The sequence below is a fragment of the Podarcis liolepis genome, assembly GCF_965112155.1.
Source record: "Podarcis liolepis genome assembly, chromosome: 5".
Classification (NCBI taxonomy): domain Eukaryota; kingdom Metazoa; phylum Chordata; class Lepidosauria; order Squamata; family Lacertidae; genus Podarcis; species Podarcis liolepis.
In genome coordinates, this window is record NC_139556.1 from 60,854,403 (window position 1) to 60,875,107 (window position 20,705).

A 20,705-nucleotide genomic window follows, 5' to 3' on the forward strand; every position below is an offset into this window, starting at 1 on the left:
CAACTGAGAGGAGCTGAGAGGCAGAACCAAAAAAAGGAAGCCACGCTGAGCAAGACCTGGGTGTTGTGTGGAAATGCTCCTTGAGTGAAAACTGCAGGCACTGTGGGGAAGCATTTGGTGGAACAATGAGTTGAAGGAGACAGCAGAATAACATAAAAGCACTAGAAGTCATAATTAAAAATGAAAGCCTATTAGTACTGATTTCCTTTATCAACTTTACAGTTAGATTATTGAATTATTAACTGACACAATTGACTGTTGCTTGTTCACCTTATCTTTAGTAAGTATTTAATGGTATACTGTATGAGTTGTTGGGTAACACATTTGGTATTTTGTTACCAACTCCTCTTAGAAGAAAAGCAGTTTCTTACTATCATGCACTCAAGGCTTGTTAAATAATATTTTGATTTCCTTTAATTGCTGTTGTCTCTGCCTGTTTCCAGAGCAAAAAAGAAAAGCTACGCCTGTAATCCAATGCTCATTTATTTGGAAATAAGTTTCATTAAATAAAGTGGGATTTTTTTCGGAGTAAACATCACCAGAATCTGCTGGCATATTTGCTCAACCGAACCCCTTTTTGGCCCTGTCACAAATGTTCTCAAGCATTAAAGTGTGTTCTGGCCCACAAAAGCTTATGCCACAATATGTTTGTCAATCTCCCCATGGTCTGAGTGACACTCTCTTGAACAGCAGACATGGCAGGGCATGAGGCTGTGTCAGAGCACTAACTCAGAGGGTTTCAGAAAGACTTCAGTTATTACCTATAATAGGCATAATAAGCTAAATACATAAACAAACATTGCAATAACCTTCCTGTATTTTAAAGCCTAAGTAACAATCTCCAGCAGTGACACAGAAGTGAGATGGACTGTTGACATATTGTCCCTGGACCTTCCATTTTATGCAACTAGTAGAAGTTGATGTACACTTCAATATATCATCAACAGTGAATAAGTTAGGGGAGTGAATCTATTGTATACTATGGATTGCAATTCTTTATATCCCAATCGTTCAGAATATAAATCCTACCAAGTCAGCTCGCAAGTAACATTCAATAAACATATGTTTAAAACACAATAAAAATATACACAGATTAAAAACACATCAGGATCCTTCCCACTGGGCAGTTAAGGGTAGATTTCCAAGGGGGAGGAGCAGGCCCTGAGGGGCCATTCCTTACAGATACTGTAAAGCTATATGAGCATCACAGTCTTGCAGTTTGAGTTGGCGAGAGAGTGACTCAGGGTGAATGGGGCAAGGTGAGAGGGTTTTGAGTCAGAGCTCAATATGTTTCCGTATAAAACTGTACATCACAAATTCAAAAATGAAGGGACCTTGGAGTAATCTTTCTGAAACTGATGTCATCCATTGTAGTTTTCGGAAGTATGGCGCACAGGGATAAGCTTGATTAGACCAAAAGTTTTGTTCCATTAGCAAAAGGATTAGTAAAAACTATTTATTTTGTGAGGATAGAACTTTCCCACGTTGCTCCTTTGCCGTAGTAATGTAATCTCAGGGAGGAGCTACTGATTTCTTCGCTAGGCCTTTCCGCTCCTCCTGTGAAAGGAACCAGACCCACCCTTCTCCTAAATCAAACACCCTCAGAGGGTTCGTAACACCTCATTTCCGGCTGCTAAAGCTATCCCTAGTGGAGCCTGGGGAATGAGGAATTTCTGACAGGAAACTTCCTTGTTAAAGAGCTAAGGGTGCCTTGGGGTAGACTGAAGCAGCCGCCTGGGAGTCTGGACTCCTGCTTTATCCTTCCAGAGGGACATTCCTTAGCAAGCAGCTCACGCCTCAGGGGAACAGAATTGTTTTGCAAAAACAAACAGCCCCAACACTGGGATTCAACAAAGATTGCCAGACCAAAGATGCTGCTTTGCTTGCTTGAAGCTTGTCCTTTGCCCTAGATTAGAAAGATACATATGACTGAAACTGGCCTATTTTGCCAGATAAACCCCTCCCCCATGAGAACAGATCCAGTTTCTGAAATGGCCAATGGTAGAAATGCAATAAATTCACTTGCTGAATTTCCCACAGCTATTAAGTGGGCAGCAGCCTCTCCTGTTTTGCCTCTGGCCACTCTAGGAACTATCAAGGATTTGGGGTTTTTATTGAATATGCTGGGGGGCAGGGGGAGAGAGAGAGAGAGAGAGAGAGAGAGAGAACAAAACCCCCCCAAGGGTCTGACTAGCAGTGGATAGTCTTGGAGTCCTGTGGTGAAGCGACTGGAGTCCTGAACTAGGACCAGAGAAACCAAGGTTCAAATCTCAATTTAGCCCATAGGAGCCAACCCCTAGGGGCCAAGAGTGCTTTGGGGTGCCCCAATAAAATTTTGAGGGGGCCGGGGGGGACCAAAGTTGATGGGCATTGCCATTCAAATTAATTATGAGGGATGGGGCTTACCTGCCCCCCTCATATTTTATTCAAGTTGGCACCCCTGAGCCTCAGCCACAAAGATCACTGGGTGACCTTCAGCCTGTCACAGTCTTTCCACCTATTCTAGCTGTCAGGGATGTTGTGAAGGTAAAAACAACATGGGTAGGAAGAGGCATGAATGCCACCTTGAACCCCTTGGAGGAAAAGGTGGGATAGAAATGCATTTTGGAACTGAAATTCCATCTTTAATCTACGGCAATCCTGTGCTTCCTCGTGGTGAGAGAGACAGGGTCAGCACAATTCTTCTTCTTTGGCGATCACTCGTAGCCGAGTAAGATTGGCTTCCATAAACAATGTTTTAACAATAAGTCCGTGGAATGGGTTTTGGAAGACGCCTGTGTGTGAATTTGTTTTATGTGTGTAGCTCAGTGCACGCTGATCAACGCAGAGTCTTTGCAGTAGGGCTCTGTTCCGATAGCATGAGTTGTCACAACGAACCGGTAGATCCTATCTGCTGCAGCCTTCATCCGCCTTCACAGCCGTTGTAACATACCGCTTGTTATCATCCGCCTGTTCTGCCGTTGAGGACTTATTGGATCATTCTTTGTCTAGCACCTTCCCTTTGACCTTACCACCTTGGGTGACCCTGCTGGGAGTACGAGATTCCTGACAGGCTTCGTTCACAAGAGTCATAGGAACGTGCAAGCCCACTCACCACGACAAGGTGATGATCCAATGAGGGAGGTTGGCACAATACATTTTGCTGTCCGAAGTGAAGGACAAGATGCTCCCCCACTGCATGTACCAGAGCTCACTGTCCTGACAGTTCATACTTCAAACACTGGAGATGCTTTCTCCACCACTCCTGAGGGCAGTAGGCTAGCTAAGGGGGATATACAGGGGCAGACAGAGGGGAACCACCAGGGTCTCAAAAGGAAGAGCAGGGGCCACTGTGATTCTTCCCCTGATTTAATCCCTGTGAAGTAGGTTAGGCTGAGAGGCAGTGGCTGCCCAAGGTCACCCTGTGAGTTTCATGGCAGGGGGGATTTGAACCCTGATCTCTTGGTGCATTTACCTAGCCCTATAAGAGTTATAGCTACTGGATGTCACCCACTTAATTCCCCTTAGAGAAGACAATGCTAGTTGGATAGCACTTGAAATGATTCTAGTGTGCTTCAACAGGCTCATATATCAGAATACAAGAGGTAAATTGTTATTCTACTTTAAAATCTCATGACTTTTTAAAGCCACCCTCATGGAAAGCCTGCATAACTAAGTCTAGAACTGGGTTCCTTAAAGACCAGGAGTTCTCCTTGCTGTTGACAAGAGAGCTGTAGGCGTGACATGCTGAAACACCTGTTTGCTTAGGGATATGAAGCCAGTGACTGTGAAAACAGAACAAAGAGCATTCACCTGTAATAAAAAGGCCACACACATGAATGCATTTCTGCTGCTTTGCCCAGTTGCTACCTGTTCCAAGACTCAATTCACCAAACAGCAGGAGACCACCATCCTAGAAGAGAGGACAAAGGAAATCCAGATTTGTAATACAAAATGCACACTCCCAAAGTGAAGGCTCCTTGTCCGGTCTGTGTTGAGAAAGCTATGGGTGTGCTCTTTATGGCATGCAGAGACCAGTTCTAGTGAGTCTTTAAGCATTTGAAGGGACTTGATTGCAAGGACTGGGAACTCTCCCTCTGCACTGCCAACACTGCTACTGAAGCATTGTCCCAGTTTAAGGAAGCAGGCAATAAGAGTATTATGGGACAATGCCAGGTGCAGTGTAAACATACAGGCTACACTGGTTTTCCCTTTCAGGAGATCAGCTGATAGAGGTACCATTAAGAAACAGAGCAGAGTACTGGGCCATAAAGTGCAATTGGCAATGCAAATATTGTACTGCCCAGCTCCGAGTGGTGGGCAGAGACAGAAGGATTGGGAGAGGGAAGTTGCCAGGGCTACATGATGTCACCGCAGGAAAAGAGTGTTCTTTTGCAGGTGGTTTTTGGAAAAGAGTGAGAAGGAACAGGCAGCAGAACTCAATGCAGACTACACAGTACAAGATGGGGGACACATGCCTTGCCATGTGAAAAGGATCTAGGGGTCTTAGTGGATCACAAGCTTAACATGAGACAACAGGTTGATGCAGCAGCAAAATAGCCTAATACTATTCTAAGCTGCATCAACCAAAGTATAGTGCTCCTGATCAAGGGAAGTAATATTACAAAATGGTATCCTTTTTCCCCTCCTGCTTCTTTTTAAATAACTACTTCCCAGACTGCCTCTTTCTGTGCACTGCTGCAGCTTATTTATCAAACTCCCAACAACCTGAAGCTAGCAAAAATCTGGAGCCAGGCTTAAAATGCTTTTAAATAAAATAGTGCACAATTATACGTATGCTTTGATATAATACCCTATGTGTGTTCACAGAGCTTCACATACATTATCTCAATAATCCTTAAAACAACTCTGTAAGGAGTATCTTTCATAAATGGCTGCAAGTGCTTAAAAAGAGAAAGCAACATGCTACTTTCCTGTTGCTCTTGGGTTTGTAATTCTTTGAATTGTTCTTAATCCGCAGGGTGCTGTGCACTTTTGCTGTGGGCATGGCTGACAGGAACACCTCTGTAGAGATTAGCACGCTTGAAAATACAAGCAGGAAGCAGGAAGTTTATGAGGGGCAGGTGGAGGAGGGTAAATCCAAACTGTTCTGGCTTAGAGTTTGTGATGCATGCAGGCCACTTCCTCCTTGGAAGGGACAGGGACAGGACAGGGACAGGCATCGTTGCCTGGCACGTGTTTATATAACACACAAGGCCACCTTTAAGTTCACACAAGTAGTTTTGTCTTCAGGACAGCGGCTGCTTTTCCCAGAATCACAGATTAAGAACTGAAAGGAGCCAATGGCTATCTAGCTTGCACTCCAAAGCCACCCTGGGGTCAGCCTCTAAGAATCCAAATGACACTGTGCCATTTACCAATGGGAGCAGCGGTGCTTTCAGAACAATTGACCCACCTGCGTCCTTCACAGGACAGGCCTTTAAAACATTCCTCCTATGAGAAACACAGGAGGAATATTAAAAGGGCTATACCCTGAAGAATGCTTCTAGATTACTGACATAATCAGAAGCAGATAGAAACACATTTCACAATGTTGTTCCATTTAATAATATACTAAACAGTTAAATGTGTGGTTTCAGGCATGTTGAGCAGCATATCACACAGGAAAGAGGGATGCAGACCTTTGGATTAGCCTTTTCCAGTCCCCTCCGTCTCTTTAAAATGACGACCAAGGGAAAGGCAGCGTTTTTGGTTTGCCATCTGTACCATCACCGAACCTCTGCATCTATCTGCAGGTTCTTTTGCCTTCCCTCTCTCTGGAAAGAAAAGCCTGCATTGCATCAATGACTGCCAAGGGGCAAAAAGACTCCCCCACCCCACCCCAAAGATCTCTATAGATATTTTGTATCTACCATATTTTTCTGTGTATAAGACGCCCCCATGTATAAGACACCCCCTTATTTTTGGCGATTCCAAATTAAGAACACACCCCTCAGCACTACCTGTGTATAAGACGAGCCCCAATTTTAAACCTAATTTTTTGGTTAAAAAACCCCTAGTCTTATACATGGAAAAATAAGGTATATGGGTGTTTTATTTAAAAGTCACTCCAGGAGCCAATCCTGGCTGAAAACAGGGATACAAATGCAATATGTAAATAACAGAAGACAACATGACAGAATAGGATGACATATTGATGTTCATATTTTGCATGAAAATCAAATCCCAATGAATGATGGGATAATGAACATGATTTTAAAGGGATACACCTGAAAAGTGATGTACAGTACGTCTGCCACTTACATGGGAGTTACGTTCCAGAGATCATGCCTAAAGCCAAAATCACATATAATCAAAACACAGTGGACGCAATGGTGAGTGAGATTGTGAAAGTTTTCCCCCCTGGATGCCTGTCCCCTTTTAAAATGTTTTTGGGAGTTTTTAATTGCCAAGCGCATAAAGCTGAATGCACACAAGTTAAATGCACACAAGTTGCAGACTTACTGTGCTTCCTACATGCAAGTTCCTGTAAGCAGCTTGCAGCATCAGAAGTGGCCCTTCCTTAGAATGAGTATACAGTCAAGTTTTAAATGGACCATAGAGAACTAAATTTACCCAAATGTTACCTCCATATCCAAGCGCAAAGTCAACACGTCTTCACAGAGCAGTTAGGCCTATACTGCAGTGCCTTTGTGTTCAGGCTGATCACACTGTAATCTTCTGGAGAGGAAAGGGCAAAGTGGCAATTGCTCTGCATCAATTTGCTCAGTGGAACAAGGCACCAGCTCCTAGCTGCTACGGCACAAGTAGTGGGTGGGGGCAGGGGAGGGGTTCTTTGATTTTTTCTCAGTGGGTGTGCATTTCAAAGGGAATTAGGGCTGCAATCCTGTGCCTGATTTCCTGGGAGTAAGCCTCACTGAACTCAATGGGACTTAATTTTGGGTAGACATGTGTATATGATTGCCCTGCAAGTAATCAGATTATCTTATTCAGTGAAATCAGTGTCCCTGTATGCTCTTTTCTTCACCAGTGTTTCACTGCATGGCAAGCAAAAACAAAGAACAACCCTGTGGGTCATGACTCTGTGCATCTTGGTGTTACAGTGGTACCTCGGGTTACATATGCTTCAGGTTACAGACTGCTAACCCAGAAATAGTACCTCGGGTTAAGAACTTTGCTTCAGGATGAGAACAGAAATTGTGCTCCGGTGGCAGCGGGAGGCCCCATTAGCTAAAGTGGTGCTTCACGTTAAGAACAGTTTCAGGTTAAGAACAGACCTCTGGAACGAATTAAGTACTTAACCCGAGGTACCACTGTACTGTTGTAGGACATGCTAGCTCTTACTGCAGCTGATATTTTTTTAAACAAAATCTTGCCATTAGCTACTGACCATCAAATGCTAAGACCAACTATAAGCTACATGCTGTTCTTCTCTGTCCCAAATGAGCATCCTTTCAATAAAGAAAAAATGAGCAAGTTGAAATCTGCAACTCGCAAACTGAGAAGGTAACCCTGAAGGAAAGAGGGGTTTTTATTGTGGGTCCCAACTCACAAAAAGCAGGCTGCTGGCAATGAAGATACAACAGAGCTGATTTGTATTCAATTCTTCAACCCCAACATTATGGGTTTCTAGTAACCTATGGCAGCTTTTTCTTTTTTTCTTCTTTTTTTGGAAAAGCAGGATCTAGGATGCTGGACCTGAAAAGTATTTTTTGGCTGCTCCTACTGATGAGGAAAGGAGTGAGAAACCTGAGCCTTCCCCAATGGTATCATGACAGAACTGGCCTGACCTTTAGTCCTTTGCCAACAGGATAGGACAATTGGAAAGATTAACCATTGCTTAACCTCCTCCTGTCCTCAACCTCAACAGCACAAGCACTGTGGCCTGTTTGCATCTCTGTGGTTAACTGCTATCGGGATAAGAGCCAAGGCACAAGGAGGCTGCTGTCAGAACAAAAGCGTGGAGGCCCATTTCCCCCTCAGCCACCCAAAGTTATAGGCTTCTAAAGCAGCACAAATAATTATCCTGACGGAAAACTCCTTACGGCTTCCCTTGAGTAGGCCTGTCGTATAAAGGTTAAAGAAATAAAGGCCCAGGCTTTGGAGAAGTTGGTTTCTTCTCTTCCAACAGGTTTGTGCCTATGGGATCCAACAGTTTAGCAACTGCTAACAAATGTGTTTAAGCTTAAAAGAAGAATAAAGGCCTAGATAGAACCAGGCACATGCTGACAGAAGTTACCACTCCATCCTCACTTTTTAAATTTGCATGGAGAAGGGACAGGAGAGCGGTCAAAAGACCTGTGTCTTTGAAATGTTGGAAAAGTCTGTTCCAAATAGGAGATGTGGAACAGGGAGGAGGGTTGCAACGACTTTGGAAAACACAGGTCTCACAATGGGTTAAGATGGCCTTTCCAACACGAGAAGAGTTACAACTGAAGAGTTACAACTACTTTGAAGTAGCTTCACTGCACTCATTTTGAAAACACATGCAGGCGCAGGGAAATATAACGCTAGAAGTGACCACTGCTAGTGAGGCAGGAAGATGGCTCTTGCCGTTGGAACTCCATCATAAGTTGTTCAAAGAACTGCTGCCTATCATGATTTTCCACCACTAAGTACTTAACAAGTGACTCTCTTAGCCAGCCTGAAATAACATTTCCCTCCTTTCCCCCATCTTCCTACAACATGGCTTATGGTTGCTTGCTTACGGTTGCTTGGGTCAGTGATGTAGGACAATTTACTATTGCAGGTAAGAAGCCGTGTTGCAAACTCCCAACTCCATGTTTCTAGGAGCAATGCCATTCCAATCACTACCAGCATTGTTGATCCATGCCCTCACATTTTCTGTGATTTTTCGATGTGTCTGTTATTTCTTTTGTTTCCTGGTGTATAAGTCCCAGAATGGATTGTACCAGCAAACACAGTTCCGTGGAGATGGAAGGGAAGACGGATAGGAGAGAAGGATGAGAGTTTAAAGTTTGGGAGAGGCTGGCATCAGGGAACAACAGGTAAGTCTTCAGGCTAAGCGAGGAAGTCCAAACCTCACCTAGCAAGGGAGGACAGGTCCCTTTTCTCAAGGTCCGATGAGAAACGACTCTGGCAGGAGAGCACCAAACCGAAAAAAGTTGTTTTATTGGTACCATACATGACCATAAATGGCACAAACTATGCAAAAAAAAAAAAAGGCTTTACAGTGCCCCGGGGGGGAAGTGGTAGGTGGAAAGGGCAAGAAGGGTGGGGAGAGGGGACAGAGTTCACGTCACCAGTTCATGCCGAGCACAGCAATGGGGGACGTGACACTCATATATTTAGGTACAAAAAGGTTACAGAAAAACGCCCTGTAAATTATAGTATTGACTGTTGTATTGCCTACTCCCGGGGGACAGAGCAGAATGGAGCATCTGGGCCCAGTAACACAAAAAGTGACCAGTCCCACCCCACACCCCAAGCATGTTCCAGGTTGATCCATCTGGGCTCCTCCAGGGGAATGGAGAACATGGGATTCCAGCGCATGAGCCAGGTGGCATCTACCACAGAGCAATGGCCGGAAACAGCAGCTCTAGGGTAAGCTTGGCGGCAGCCATCCTCCTAGAAAAAACCCCTCGCAGTCTGGGACCTGCTCAGAGAAACAGTCTAAGTAAGGCAAAGGGTGGTTGCCATGACAGTCCAGACTGTGCCCTCTAAATGCCACCACCCTCACAATCAGCCCATGCCATGAGGTGACCAAAAGACTTTGGGGGCTATCTCACACATGACAACCCAAGCTTGACAGATGGTTGGTTTGAGGCCTCCATGACAACGCAACTTCTCTCCATGGTTCTCGGGACAAAATTAAGAGTAAGGAATTGCAGGTGGAAAATGTTGAGTGACATCCAAACACCAGAGAGTGAACTGGGTGGGTTTAGGAACAGGTCTTCTTTCCTTGGGGACCTTTGTGAGCCCTGTCATTCCCCACCAGGAAGGATGGATCTGGCTGTAAAAAAGTTACCTAGAACCTCACTCCGCAATGGAGGAAATGGCCACCCCTCTTTACAAAGCACGTGTTACCCCATCTCTAGGTTGCGTTCACCCCCATTCCCCATATTCTGCACTGCTGTAAACTGGTGACAGTACCCTCTGAACTCTCCTGCCTCCCACAAAGGACACCCATCACAATGAACTCCCCCAACCACTGGTGGGGGCGGCTGCATTAGTGAGAACACAGTGAAAGAACAGTATCATACACACAGCCTACAGCGCGGAAATATACAAGCACAAGGTACACAAACCCGAAAAGGGGGGGGGGAGGTGGTAGAGAAGGGAGGGAGCAAGGACAGCAGCACACACAAGTTACACAGAGGGGGCAAAGTGGGGCAGCCATGCTGTCCTCAAAGGATGTAGAAAGGAAGTCTGCAAAGTCTCTCCTTGGTTTGAAGCTCTCAGAACTGTATATAAAAACCAAGACTCCCAATTGGTAGACAAGCCTGTACAAAAATCAGGACTGGGGGGAAATAGGGAGGAAGGGCAGATGTTTTTTTTAAACGTACAATTTTAATAATATTTTTTTGTAAAAAAACAAAAAAACAAACCCAAAGTACAGGGGAGGGGTCAAGATTGCAGTTTTCTGTAGGAGCAGGTCAGGCAGAAGGCCAGACCCAAAGGGGCAGGTGCCCTCACCATGCCAACTGCAGGGTTGCTTTCTATCCCCACTCCAGGAGGCATTAAACTCCCCTTGTCTTCAGGTGGGGCAGCAGTAGCCCCACTGCCGCACCTACAGCTGCCAGGAGGGACTGCTTGAGACCCACCCCACAGAAATCATAGCTGCCCCCGTGACATTGCCAGACCCTCCTGTTAGAAGGGAGCCCCCCTGAGGCCAAATATGGAGCTGGACTTCTATATAAAACGTGCTTAGGGCTGGACATTCTGCCAAATGGCCAAGAGCATTCGTGGCCCCTTCCCTTCCTGAGGTGTTTCGTGCCAGTCAGGTTCCAACGGGGCGTATAAAGAGCACGGAACGCCATCCTGCAGGAGTGCCGCCTGTGTTGTCCGGAGCTCTGGATGCGTGGGTGGGAAGGGAGGAGGAGTTAAAATTCTGCCAGGCCTAGCGTGAGACCCCGGCTCCGTCAGGCCCAGCGCCCCAAGTCTGCCCTAAAGGGCACAGCCAAGAGTGCAGACATCAGGGAGTGGTGGCCAGGCCAACTGGAGGCAGGTAGGTGGGCAGGCTGGTGCTGCAAGGCCCACCGGCCCTGATACCTTGCCGGCCAGCCAGCCGGCTACTCTTCTTCACAAATTGTCCAGGTAGAACGGTTTCGACTCAGTCCATGGGGACGCCAGCCAAGTCCGTTGAAGGCCAGGCTGGGGGTGAGGGCTTTACTGCGATGCTTGCGACGTCGGGTTCTCGGACTTGCTCTCCTGACTGGAGGGGGGCTTGCTGTTCCAGGGGCTGTTGGCGCCCAGCGCGGGAGAGTTGTTGAAGCTGTCCTCGTCGTCAATGCCGTTGGCAGCGTCGAACTGCGTGTTCTCCAGCCGCGTGATCAGGCGCTCGTCCTCGTCACCAAACTCCCCGCCCATCAGGGTCGGCTCGCCCACCACCATCACATCCTGAGGAGGGAAGAGGGTCCCGAAACATAATCGAGGTGGAGGCTGCCCTGACCCACACCACAGAGGGAGACAGCCACCGCCAAATCAAAACATTTCCTTCTGAATAGGACACCCAACCCCCTTGGTTTCCTTTACTCTCTACTTCTTTTATCAAGCTGAACCCCCCACTCCCCAACATTCCTACAACTGTGGCTACTCCATTTCCACTGTGCGTTTAGGAGCTGACAGCCACTTAACACGTCTGGGAATATCCCAGAGCGCAGGATAAATATGGCCCCTTTCTGCTTTGTTCCAGATCTGATCCAAGGAGGAAGAGGTCAAATGCCTCTGGATCTACTGTTCCCTCATGAAGAGGAAGCTTACCCTCTGACTATGCCTGAATGTAGGTGGCATAGGGCTGAGGGGGGTGAGGATGTCAAACATGAAGAATCACAGAAGGAACCCTCTTCCTGATGTGGCGCTGGCACCACCAGGCACCCCAACAGTGCTGCCACTTTCAAGATGGCTGCTGCCACCGTTTTGAACAAACAAAGCTCTCTATCCTGCCCCCTGCAGATACACTGCAGGGAGCCTTCTCCAGCGTTTCTGAGGGTGTTCCAGCTACATGGAGCAGGGCCCCTCGCAGGAGGAGTTCTCAGGTTACGAAAAGAGAGAATGAAAAGGGGATGCTTACAGGTACCTGACTGGAGAGGGCAAAGGTGCTGGCTGGGCTCTTCTTCTTGCTGTTGCTGTTGTTGGTGTTGCCACCTCCAGAACTCATGGTGCTGCCCCCGGACATCTTCCTTTTCCGGCGCTTGCTGGGCTGCTGACGTGCAGGCTCAGCTGGAAAGTGTTAGCAAAGGGAACGCCGGTGAGACATCTTGGTCCCAGCAAATGAATCCAGTATTCCCCAATATAATCAAGCTGTAACTAAAAATAACCTCCCAACCCAACTCGCTATTGTATATTTGCTAGGCTTCCCCCCAAGCCTGATTCACTGGTTACACTTGCCTGTAACCTCTTCGCACATCACCAACCCCCCAGATCTCATTCACCCATCCCACATTGTAGCAACAGAGCCAGGAGTAGAAGCCAAGAGTTCTGGCACCAAATACTGTCAGGATTCCCTACTAGCAATTGCATCCCAGAGAAGGGCAATGCCCACAGCACCCTCTGGTGGGTTTCACAGAAAATGTCAGTAGTCCCAACTAGCAGTTGCAGGCCGGAGAAGGGCAATTCCTATACCTCCCTCTAGTGGGCTTCACAGGAAATGCCTCCATCTTGGTGGTCAAGCCACAGGAAGCTGTAGTACCAAGGGTGGCCCTGCAAAACTCTCACCAGGTGGCGCCACCATCCGTTGCCACTTTTGGAAGAGGCATGTCTTGAGGCAGTCCCGGGGACTGAGGCTGTAGGTCTTGTGCCGTGACATCAACTCCTGCATTGGTTCTAAGATTACGCAAAGCTGTAAAGAGGGAAGAAAGAGAGAGAAGGTTGGGTTTTGCTGCAGAGAGCAGGCCCCTATTAAGAGGCCAGAAACCCCTCAGAAAAGGAAGGGACCTTTTATCATATGTGGTGGGAATGTAGAGAATTTTTTTTAAATTGGGAAATTATATATAATGAATTGAAGAAAATGTTTAAAATGACATTTGTAAAGAAAAACCAGAAGCATTTTTGTTAGGGATTGTAGGACAAGACCTTCTAAGGAAAACGAAGAACTTATTCATGTATGCAACAGCAGCAGCAAGAGTCTTGATAGCACAAGGATGGAAGAATGAGGAAACCCCGACAAAAGAACAGTGGCAAGAGAAATTGATGAACTATGCAGAACTGGCTAAACTGACATACAAACTGCGAGATAAGGACAACTGTGACTTCAAAGAAGAATGGGAACTTTTTACAAAGCACCGTATTTTTCGCTCTATAAGACACACCAGACCACAAGACCTAGTTTTTGGAGGAGGAAAACAAGAAAAAAAATATTCTGACTCTCAGAAGCCAGAACAGCAAGAGGGATCGCTGTGCAGTGAAAGCAGCAATCCCTCTTGCTGTTCTGGCTTCTGGGATAGCTGCGCAGCCTGCATTCGCTCCATAAGACGCCCACACATTTCCCCTTACTTTTTAGGGGGGGAAAGGTGAGTCTTATAGAGCAAAAAATATGGTATTTAAAAAGGCAACAAAATGAATTGGGACTCCTTGGCAGGTTTTGAATAAACACACAAATTTAGTGATTGCTAACATGGTAGATAGATAATATAAGAATTGAAATAATTTTATAATATGCAGAAAATAACATGCGCTGAGAAATCAGAGAGAGGAGCTGCGGGAAGTCTCGGGGGGGAGGGAGGGTTTGATGGGGATTGGGGAAAGGGGGGGAATAATGAATATGATATGTTTTGATATACTGTTATGTTGAAATTGTTAATAAAAAATTTATATATATGAGGCTAGGAACCCCCTCGAGCCAAATGCAGCTCTGTGTCTGTGTCTTGGGCAAGATGGAAAAGGAGCACCCTGGCAACATAAACCATCTTCTAGTCTCTAGTCTCAGAATAAAGTACATTCCCAGCTTCAGCCTTGCCCCTTTTCTTTGCTAGTGGAGCATCCACAGGGACACACCTCCAAGCCATGCATCTCAAGCTACACACAGAATGCAGAGGATTTTCTGTGCACATGGGCATAGCCTAATATGAAGGCATCTTTGCCCCCAACAGCTGCGGAGCATTCGCAGAAGCCAATGCCACAAGCTGATTTTCATACATAAATATATTTATGGAAATTCATGTTCCTCTGTATAAACCTCTAATCTGCATTTTCCTGTACTCTTTCCTTGCATGGAACTAGTTTCTAGCAATAACTTCCTGGCCTCCAGTCCTCCTTGCAGTCACAATATGCGCACAGTAAAATGATCTGCTCTGTTCAAATAAATCGTAAAGTAGAGCAAAAAATACAGAGGCATTAGTCCCCAGGCGCCGCATTTGAAAGGTAAGCTTTATGTTTCTTTATGAAAAGTAAAAGGGAAGGATGCAAGGGAGCTTTTTCCACAGCCTAACCAGCGCTGTGGGAAAGCACTTACTCGGAGGTAGTTGAGCGTGGAGTTTGACAGTCCACATCGAGTGATGTTCTTGGACAACTGGTCCAGCATCTGGGGATCTTGCGCCTGCAGTGAGCAAGGAGAGAAGGAAGAGTCCAACAAGAATAGAAGGCTTAATTGTACTACTGTTGCTTTTAATGTGATCATCAATATTTATTGGGGTTAGTTTTCCTTGCATTTTGTATTATTCCTCCCCAAAGCCACTTTTTATGATTCTTTTCAGTAGAAAGAGAGTGCCAATGAAATGCAGTAAAAACAAACCCATGAAATGCAGATATGAAAAGCTGGATAAAAGCCTCATGTATGGCATCCAGTCCAAGATCAACAATTTAGGAATTGAGAATTGTGCACCCACTTCTTCCCTCTGGTGACAGGTGCTGGCCTGGGTGCCGAGGAGCTGAGCTGGCAAAGATCCAAGAAGCAACAGTGCTTTTTTGGGGGGGGGGGGGAGTAGGGCTCAGCAACACAAAGCAAGCTCAAACTACAAAATGCTCCTGATTTCAGAGGGAGTCCGGCTGAGTTGCTTAAACCAGGTCAAGCCCACAGCCAGTACCAAACACAGGACTCACATGCATAGCAAGGATGCTGCGGGGAATGAGCTCCCGGTGCTGCCGGATACTGAAGTGCCACGTCTTTATCCTCATCATGTCGTCAAACATGAACTCCAGGTAGAGGCGGCCCTCCACACACACCTGGGAAAGTGGAAAGCAAACAAATGGCATTGGCGGCTCAGGTGAGCCTTCTCCACCCTGCAAACAAACCTGGTCTCTAGGTTTCTGCCTGCTTCCGCCACCCTTGGGCTCTTTGCAGGATGTCATAAGCAGTGACAAAGGGCTGAACTACTCTGGGGAGCAGTTCAACACAGACTCCTGCTAGCCTGGCTTGGGGGCGAGGCAGAGGACCAGTGCTGCCCTCTCACCTGGGTGAACATGGGCTTGCCATGCTGGGTGACCATGGTGCACTGGTCACAGTCGAGAGAGACAAAGTTGTTGTGGAAGGACTCCTTCGGGTGTTTCAGGACATAATACAGCTCGGTAGCACCCCCTTCGAAGATGCTGCGGAAATAGCGGGGGATCAGGGTGCGGCCAATCGCTAGACGTAGGGGAAGGAAAGGGAGATGAAAATCAGTTACTGATATTTTGCACTGCAGACTCAGGGCTGCTAGAGCAATAGGCACTTATTTTTATGCTGGGGATCATGAGCATCTCTGTGGAAATACCAAGCGAGCGAAGTCTTCCATAGTAAGGCACCAGATGAAGTATCCAAATGAATATGTAGAGCAGTCCAAGCTCCAGTTTTGGAGGTCCTGGGCAAACTGTCCTTGTTTCCCAACCCCTCAGGCTTACTCATAGGTGGGTTGCCCAAGGCCCACCCATGACGATTGTGGGGATCAGAGCTGTGACCTGCTGTGACCAACTGGGTCTCTAGGAAGCTATGCTTCAAAAGCCTACTTGGACAACAGCATTCCAACCTCTGCCCCAAGGAGAGACTGGTGATGTGCCAAATTGCTTTAAAAAGAAATGATACACATTTTCACCCTGAAAGAATTTGCCTCTTATCTAGAATATGATGTATAAAGGGAGGTGTGTGGGTGTGCCTTAGGCACATGCAAGTGCTGACATGAATGCATAAATCAAGACCATCCTGGCCCTGAAACTTTTCAGTTCCTCCATGAGAAATGAAGATTCTTGGAGGAACTACAGGGATGAAAATGCTTTTTAAAAATTGCTTGAAACTTTTAAGACTTTTAAGATTTTCATTTCCAGTGTGCCTCTTAACACACCAACCTTTTCAGCCAAGTTATGTGTCTGTGCCTAGGAAGCACTACAAATCTGTTTTCAATCATGGAAAATGTATTTATACTGGAGGAACAGAGAGAAACTGCTGAAATTTCTGGTACACACCATGAGCTCCTAAGCAAGATTGCAGGAGCTAAATGTCTGCTGAAAGGCAACTGGAGTGTTCTGTGGTTGAAAAATGAAGGGTCAGTTTTTATAGCCTAGTAAGCAGTACGATATACACTCCGTTCCTAGTCATCAGCTTTACCAGTATCTGAGCTATGTAGTAGATTCTTCTGGAGTTCCTTCTTCAGGATGGGCTGTGAAGGCAAGGGGGGGCTGGTTGAGCCACACCAACTATGTACCAGATGCTAAGCTCACAGACAACCCTGAAAACGGGACTACTCCTTCAAGGTTAGCTCAGGAGAGGCTTTGAAGCAACCTGCTCAGTTTCCAGCCCTTTCCCTGCATGAGACAACAGTGTCTGCCTGCAGGATCCGTCCTAGGCTGAGACTCACTGTATCTCTTTGGTCCATCTTCCAGACAGAAGGTGATTGTTAGCATGGCATCATCCTCAAAGAACTCGGTGGTGAAGGCATCCCACCACAGATTGTCACATTCCTGCAGCAACAGAGGACAAAAGCATTACATGCAGGGAGGGGAGATCTCCAAAGGCTAGGAGATAACCAGCCACCACCAAAGGCAGCAAAGGAACCCAGGAAGGGTGTTTCCAAGGGCTTGGTGGACACCCCAGACTCTTCTTCCATCCCCTGAAAGAGTAACAGTACGCCCATCCGCAAGTTTCCCCACTCTTCCTCCTGAGTTAACCACCCTGAACTCCCATATAAAATATACCTCTGTCCAGTTTTGCAGTCGCTTATTGAGCTCAAATATCCTGTAGTCAGTCTGGTTGCCATATGGTGTGTGCCTCCTGTCAATCAACCACAGCAATTGAACAATTAATATTTCAATCTAATAAAATAGAATAATTTGTCTGGGGTGTTACGATGATGCAGAATGTATTACTTGCTTTGGTGATCACATTTCACAGACAGAAAAATGCCTCCCCACACCCCAAGTGCCATCCACCAAGTTAATGGCTAAGCAGGGATGTAAATTCAGGTTTATCGACATCTGTGTCCAACTCTCCAATCACTGGACCATATTTTTGGAAACTTTTAGAAGGTTTTCTTACAATCAAGCAGTATAGTAATCTTGTCAAATAACAATTCCATTGTTAAATAAATAAAAGGCCTTTCCAGAGGTGTGGTGGAGGGTACACACTTCATTTACTGCTCTTACGATACGATTAGATGTGACGTTAACCACATATTTGCATCCATCTCCATGCCTGGAGTCCTCCTTTTTAAACTAACAGCAGCCATCAAGATCAGGGATGCGAAATCACCACCATCACCAGGTGCTGCTGATGAAAATTGTAGCAAATATGATGATGTCTCTGCAGATGGTAATTGCCACCATAAAACTTTATGTAGCTACTCATATTAAAAATATTTGGGGCTTTTTAAAATAAAAAACCCTATTGTCTGATTAATTGGGGGTCGCTTTTTAGTCAATTAAAATAGGAACACTGGAAGCTACCTTACACAGGGTCCAACCACTGATTCATTTAGCTCATGGTTGTTTACACTGACTTAGCAAGAGTTCTCTTAAGTTTTCAGGGGAAAGTCTTTCATAGCCCAGAGATTCATCTACTAATCATTCCATGATTATGAAACAAAATAGACACCAGCAGCGATGGTTATGGAACAAAATAAACAATAGGAGGAAGAACATGCTGCATGCTTATTGCTGTGGGAGGGGAATGGGTATTTGTATCTCATAGTTATACAAAATAAAAGCAATATTTTTTAAAAGTTCAGTCCTATCTTGTGATGCCAGGGATTGAACTTGAGATTCTTTTATAAGAGTAAGCCCAGTTGAATTTAATGGGATTTTCTTCTACAAATGTTCCAATCCTAGTAAGAAAGTACCTGCATGATACTTGATGTAGGAGACTATTTCACGGGATTTCCTCAAACGAGAGAGTGCGTTTATTTCATAAAATTTATATACTGTTTGATTGTAGGCAAAAACCCTCAGAGTGATTTACAATGTAGGAACAGAGAAAAGGTCACTCCGCTGCTGTTAATTTATTTCTTATATCCCACCCATCAGACTGGGTCGCCCCAGCCACTTCTCTCAGCTTGATTCCACTTCCCTTCCCCCCTTTTCTCCCTACACACTGAAGTCCTGACTCTTGTCAAAATGGGTAATTTCATACACATCTGAAAACGCATAAATATGCACACCGCATGCACCCTTCATTTAAGGTTCTGTTTGGATGAGGACAGATGTTAATATTTTAAGTGGTTTGAACACAGATCCGCTACCATGAAAGCAAATGCCTCAAAGGGCTGCAAATGTTTCTTGAAACATTTAACTGTAGAGCTTTGCTAGACTGTATCGTGAGATTATAACAGCTGTCATTATAAGAAGGTTTGGAAACCAAGTTTTGTTTTTCTTCCAGAATATGAGTTCAGTAATACTATGGTACAGTTCCAACATGCATATGGATTATATGGGTTGCCAATCTTTTTTTAGGTCTATGGGCACAATTGGATTTTTTTTAGAAAGAGAGAACGCACACAACCTTCATTTTTCTAAGGGATCTAGGTAAAAGTCAGATCCAACAGAATTAAGCTAAGCCTTGAAAAGCACATAGAGCTGAAAGAGGAAGTGGGAAAGAGAGTCTTCCAACTTCCTTCTTTATCTCTATGTCCTTTTCAAGGTGAGGGGAAAGGGCCTTCATACCCTCGTGAACAAGGGGGCAGTTGGGTGATCTGCTAAGAAATCACTTGCACCACACTTGAAAAATGTTTTATCTGTCTTTACCCTGTTGTTAAGACAGTTTGTCAGAAGGAAAAGCAGTGCAGTCTCTTACCCAATCCCAGGCTCCAGGTATGTTGGCGGATACATAGGAGTTGGTCTGCAGAGAAATAAGCCAATACAGGATAGATTAACAAAAAAGCACTGTATGCAAGGGCACAGCAGCATGCCAGAAGAGAATGGCTGGTGTGCCATGAGAAAATAATTAATGGCTCCTATCAGCATACAGTAAGGTAAAGGTAAAGGGACCCCTGACCATTAGGTCCAGTCGTGGCCAACTCTGGGGCTGCGGCGCTCATCTCACTTTATTGGCTGAGGGAGCCGGCGTACAGCTTCCGGGTCATGTGGCCAGCAATGACTAAGGCGCTTCTGGTGAACCAGAGCAGCACATGGAAACGCCGCTTACCTTCCCGCTGGAGCGGTACCTATTTATCTACTTGCACTTTGACGTGCTTTCGAACTGCTAGGTTGGCAGCAGCAGGGACTGAGCAACGGGAGCTCACCCCGTCACGGGGATTTGAACTGCCGACCTTCTGATCAGCAAGTCCTAGGCTCTGTGCTTTAACCCACAGCGCCACCCACATCCCTCAGCATACAGTAGCTACCCTTAAAAGGTAACCAACCACCTGCTGTCTCTCTGAACAATTAATGTCTCTGGGATTCCCTCCTTCTAATCAATAGTGGACCCTGATGATGATACGCAGGAACTGAGCTCCCCTGAACTCCAGGGGTGTTTCTCCAGAAACAAATTTAGGTGACCTCCTCAGCTATCAAAAGGAAGGAAAACATCTTTAAAAGAGCCTCTCACTTACCCCACATCTCGATCTAGCATAGTGCCCGGGTGAAAGGGGGGGAAGGCGTTGCCGTTTGGGGGCTCCTTTGGAGAGTACAGCTTGAATGACTTAGAGGAACAGCCTGGGGGAGGGAAAATGAAAGAAGATCACTCAGCCAGGAGCAGACAAGGGACAAGGATGAGACATACGTGATTTCATTGTGACTACTATAGCCCCTTAGGCATCCACGCCACTACCACACCAGCCCTGACTCAGCTCCTCCAGACAGAGAAGTTCTGAATATAAAATGCCAGCATCAAACAAAACTCAAAGCTGAAGATAAGAGAGCAAATATCATTGGCTGAAGAATTGGGTGACAAAAACTGACACCTGCCACATCCCCCTTATTGCCACTGCGCAGCACTGTCTTTCCCACACCATGGAAAAACAGCACAGCGCTATAGTAGCTGTGCTTCTGGTTCTGTCTTCTAACATTCAAGGGCAAGAGACGCATGGAAGGAGCTGTTCCAGCACTGTGGTGTGGCTCCCAGCAAAGGAAGCACAGTGAACCACTATTACAGCTACATGCCCTTCTATTAAAAAGTCACACAGAGTGGCTGCCAAAGTTATGTTGTGCCATGAAAGTATAATGCTCTGCTATAGATGCTATCCTCC

General features: G+C 45.9%; 1 protein-coding gene across 3 annotated transcripts in view; it reads right to left on the reverse strand.

Annotated features, from left to right (window-relative positions):
- Positions 1-9,053: 9,053 nt before the first annotated feature.
- The window catches only part of LDB1 (LIM domain binding 1), a 62,042-nt gene continuing 50,390 nt past the window's right edge, over positions 9,054-20,705 (reverse strand). For 2 of the 3 annotated variants that reach the window (XM_083505249.1, XM_083505251.1), the window contains exons 2-11: positions 20,070-20,172; positions 19,313-19,357; positions 17,224-17,299; positions 16,887-16,989; positions 15,510-15,682; positions 15,160-15,282; positions 14,573-14,656; positions 12,838-12,961; positions 12,194-12,342; positions 9,054-11,520 (exon numbers count right to left, since the gene is read on the reverse strand). In XM_083505249.1, the coding sequence (XP_083361375.1) occupies positions 11,290-11,520; positions 12,194-12,342; positions 12,838-12,961; positions 14,573-14,656; positions 15,160-15,282; positions 15,510-15,682; positions 16,887-16,989; positions 17,224-17,299; positions 19,313-19,357; positions 20,070-20,172 (1,211 nt within the window). In that variant the 3' untranslated portion in view covers positions 9,054-11,289. The remainder of the gene's footprint in view (positions 11,521-12,193; positions 12,343-12,837; positions 12,962-14,572; positions 14,657-15,159; positions 15,283-15,509; positions 15,683-16,886; positions 16,990-17,223; positions 17,300-19,312; positions 19,358-20,069; positions 20,173-20,705) is intronic. The other variant, XM_083505250.1, reaches the window with a different exon arrangement.